Source organism: Notothenia coriiceps, unplaced genomic scaffold (assembly GCF_000735185.1).
Source record: "Notothenia coriiceps isolate Sejong01 unplaced genomic scaffold, NC01 NC01_scaffold00013154, whole genome shotgun sequence".
Lineage (NCBI taxonomy): Eukaryota > Metazoa > Chordata > Actinopteri > Perciformes > Nototheniidae > Notothenia > Notothenia coriiceps.
In genome coordinates this window covers 701-1,849 of record NW_011345855.1, presented here as the reverse complement: position 1 = coordinate 1,849, position 1,149 = coordinate 701, and the positions used below count along the sequence as shown (strand labels likewise).

Sequence of the window (1,149 nt, the reverse complement as noted above, 5' to 3'; positions counted from 1 at the left end):
GAAGCCTGGTGTAATAATTATTTATGATGTTTCATATCATTGTCAACCTTTGTTTATGTTGTGTTTTTTGCTGCATTTTACAATGACTTACAATTGGCCAAAATGGTCTTGGAGATTTTTGTGAAAAAGTTGTTCTGAGTTGTTGTATCAATGATTTAACATCATTAAACAATTGATAGGTTAACAAAAAGGAGACAGCAACTTTAATTAAACTTAGTAAAAAAAGATTTCTGCCACACTGCCAATATCTCAACAGTGTTGGAGAGGGCTGTAAAAACCTAGACTTACAGAATTTAGTTTTTGAAGTGTATGTAAGAGGCTTTTCATAAAAGCGTCAGCCAAATACAATGACTAAAGATTTGTAGAAATCCTCTGTTATCTGCTGCAGACCTTCCATTAGTGATGTTAGAGGTGTGTGTCGTACCTTTGTTACAGGAGTTGAAGTTGGTCTGTCCGTGAGTCTTCAGATGGCTGGTGATGTACGCTGCACTCAGCATCTTCCCACAGATGCTGCAGGTCACCTTGCCCTCATGTCTGATCATGTGGGAGCGCAGTCTGTCTTTGGTGGCAAAAGCAGAGGTACAGGCCTGCACACGCACACAACACAGGGTCAAAGGTCAGAGGAGAACAGCAACAAAATGAATGATAATGATGGTAATCTGGAAGTGCACAGTGAAGACTCTTACCGTTACTTGACATTTGAACGGTCTTTCTGAGGAATGCACATGCTTCACATGGCAGCTCAAGTGGTCTGGCCTAGATTGGGAGAACAAAACACATTCAATCTTTGGACTGATGCTGTGAGCTCCATGACGTTCAGATGAGTAACAGTGTTTTGATTCCACACCATCTTTGGAGCACAGAACTTTAAGTTGACAAGTTGTTGTCTCTACTAGAAAAACTGATTAAAGGGGCCCTATTCTGCTCATTTTCTGGTTCATATTTGTATTTAGTGCTTCTACAGAGACATGTTTACATCAGTGCATGACATTAAGGATTTTGGGAGATGGCCCTGTGGGCCATCTAAGCTAATTTACAGATGGCCCTGAGCCCAATAGAGATTGCCCTGAAAAATGCGCGCGGACGAAATGGCACGAAGGGTTTGGGGGGCCTCCCCCTAGAAAATTTAGATTTTTGCAGGTCTTACTG

General features: G+C 41.4%; 1 protein-coding gene across 1 annotated transcript; it reads right to left on the bottom strand.

The window, feature by feature from the left end:
* Positions 1 to 424: 424 nt before the first annotated feature.
* Positions 425 to 892, bottom strand: LOC104947802 (vascular endothelial zinc finger 1-like; the record flags this gene model as incomplete). The annotated part of the gene is made up of 2 exons (XM_010773899.1): positions 425 to 587; positions 687 to 892. Coding segments are annotated over 2 exons (369 nt in total), but the record flags the coding sequence as incomplete, so codon positions are not given.
* Positions 893 to 1,149: the final 257 nt, after the last annotated feature.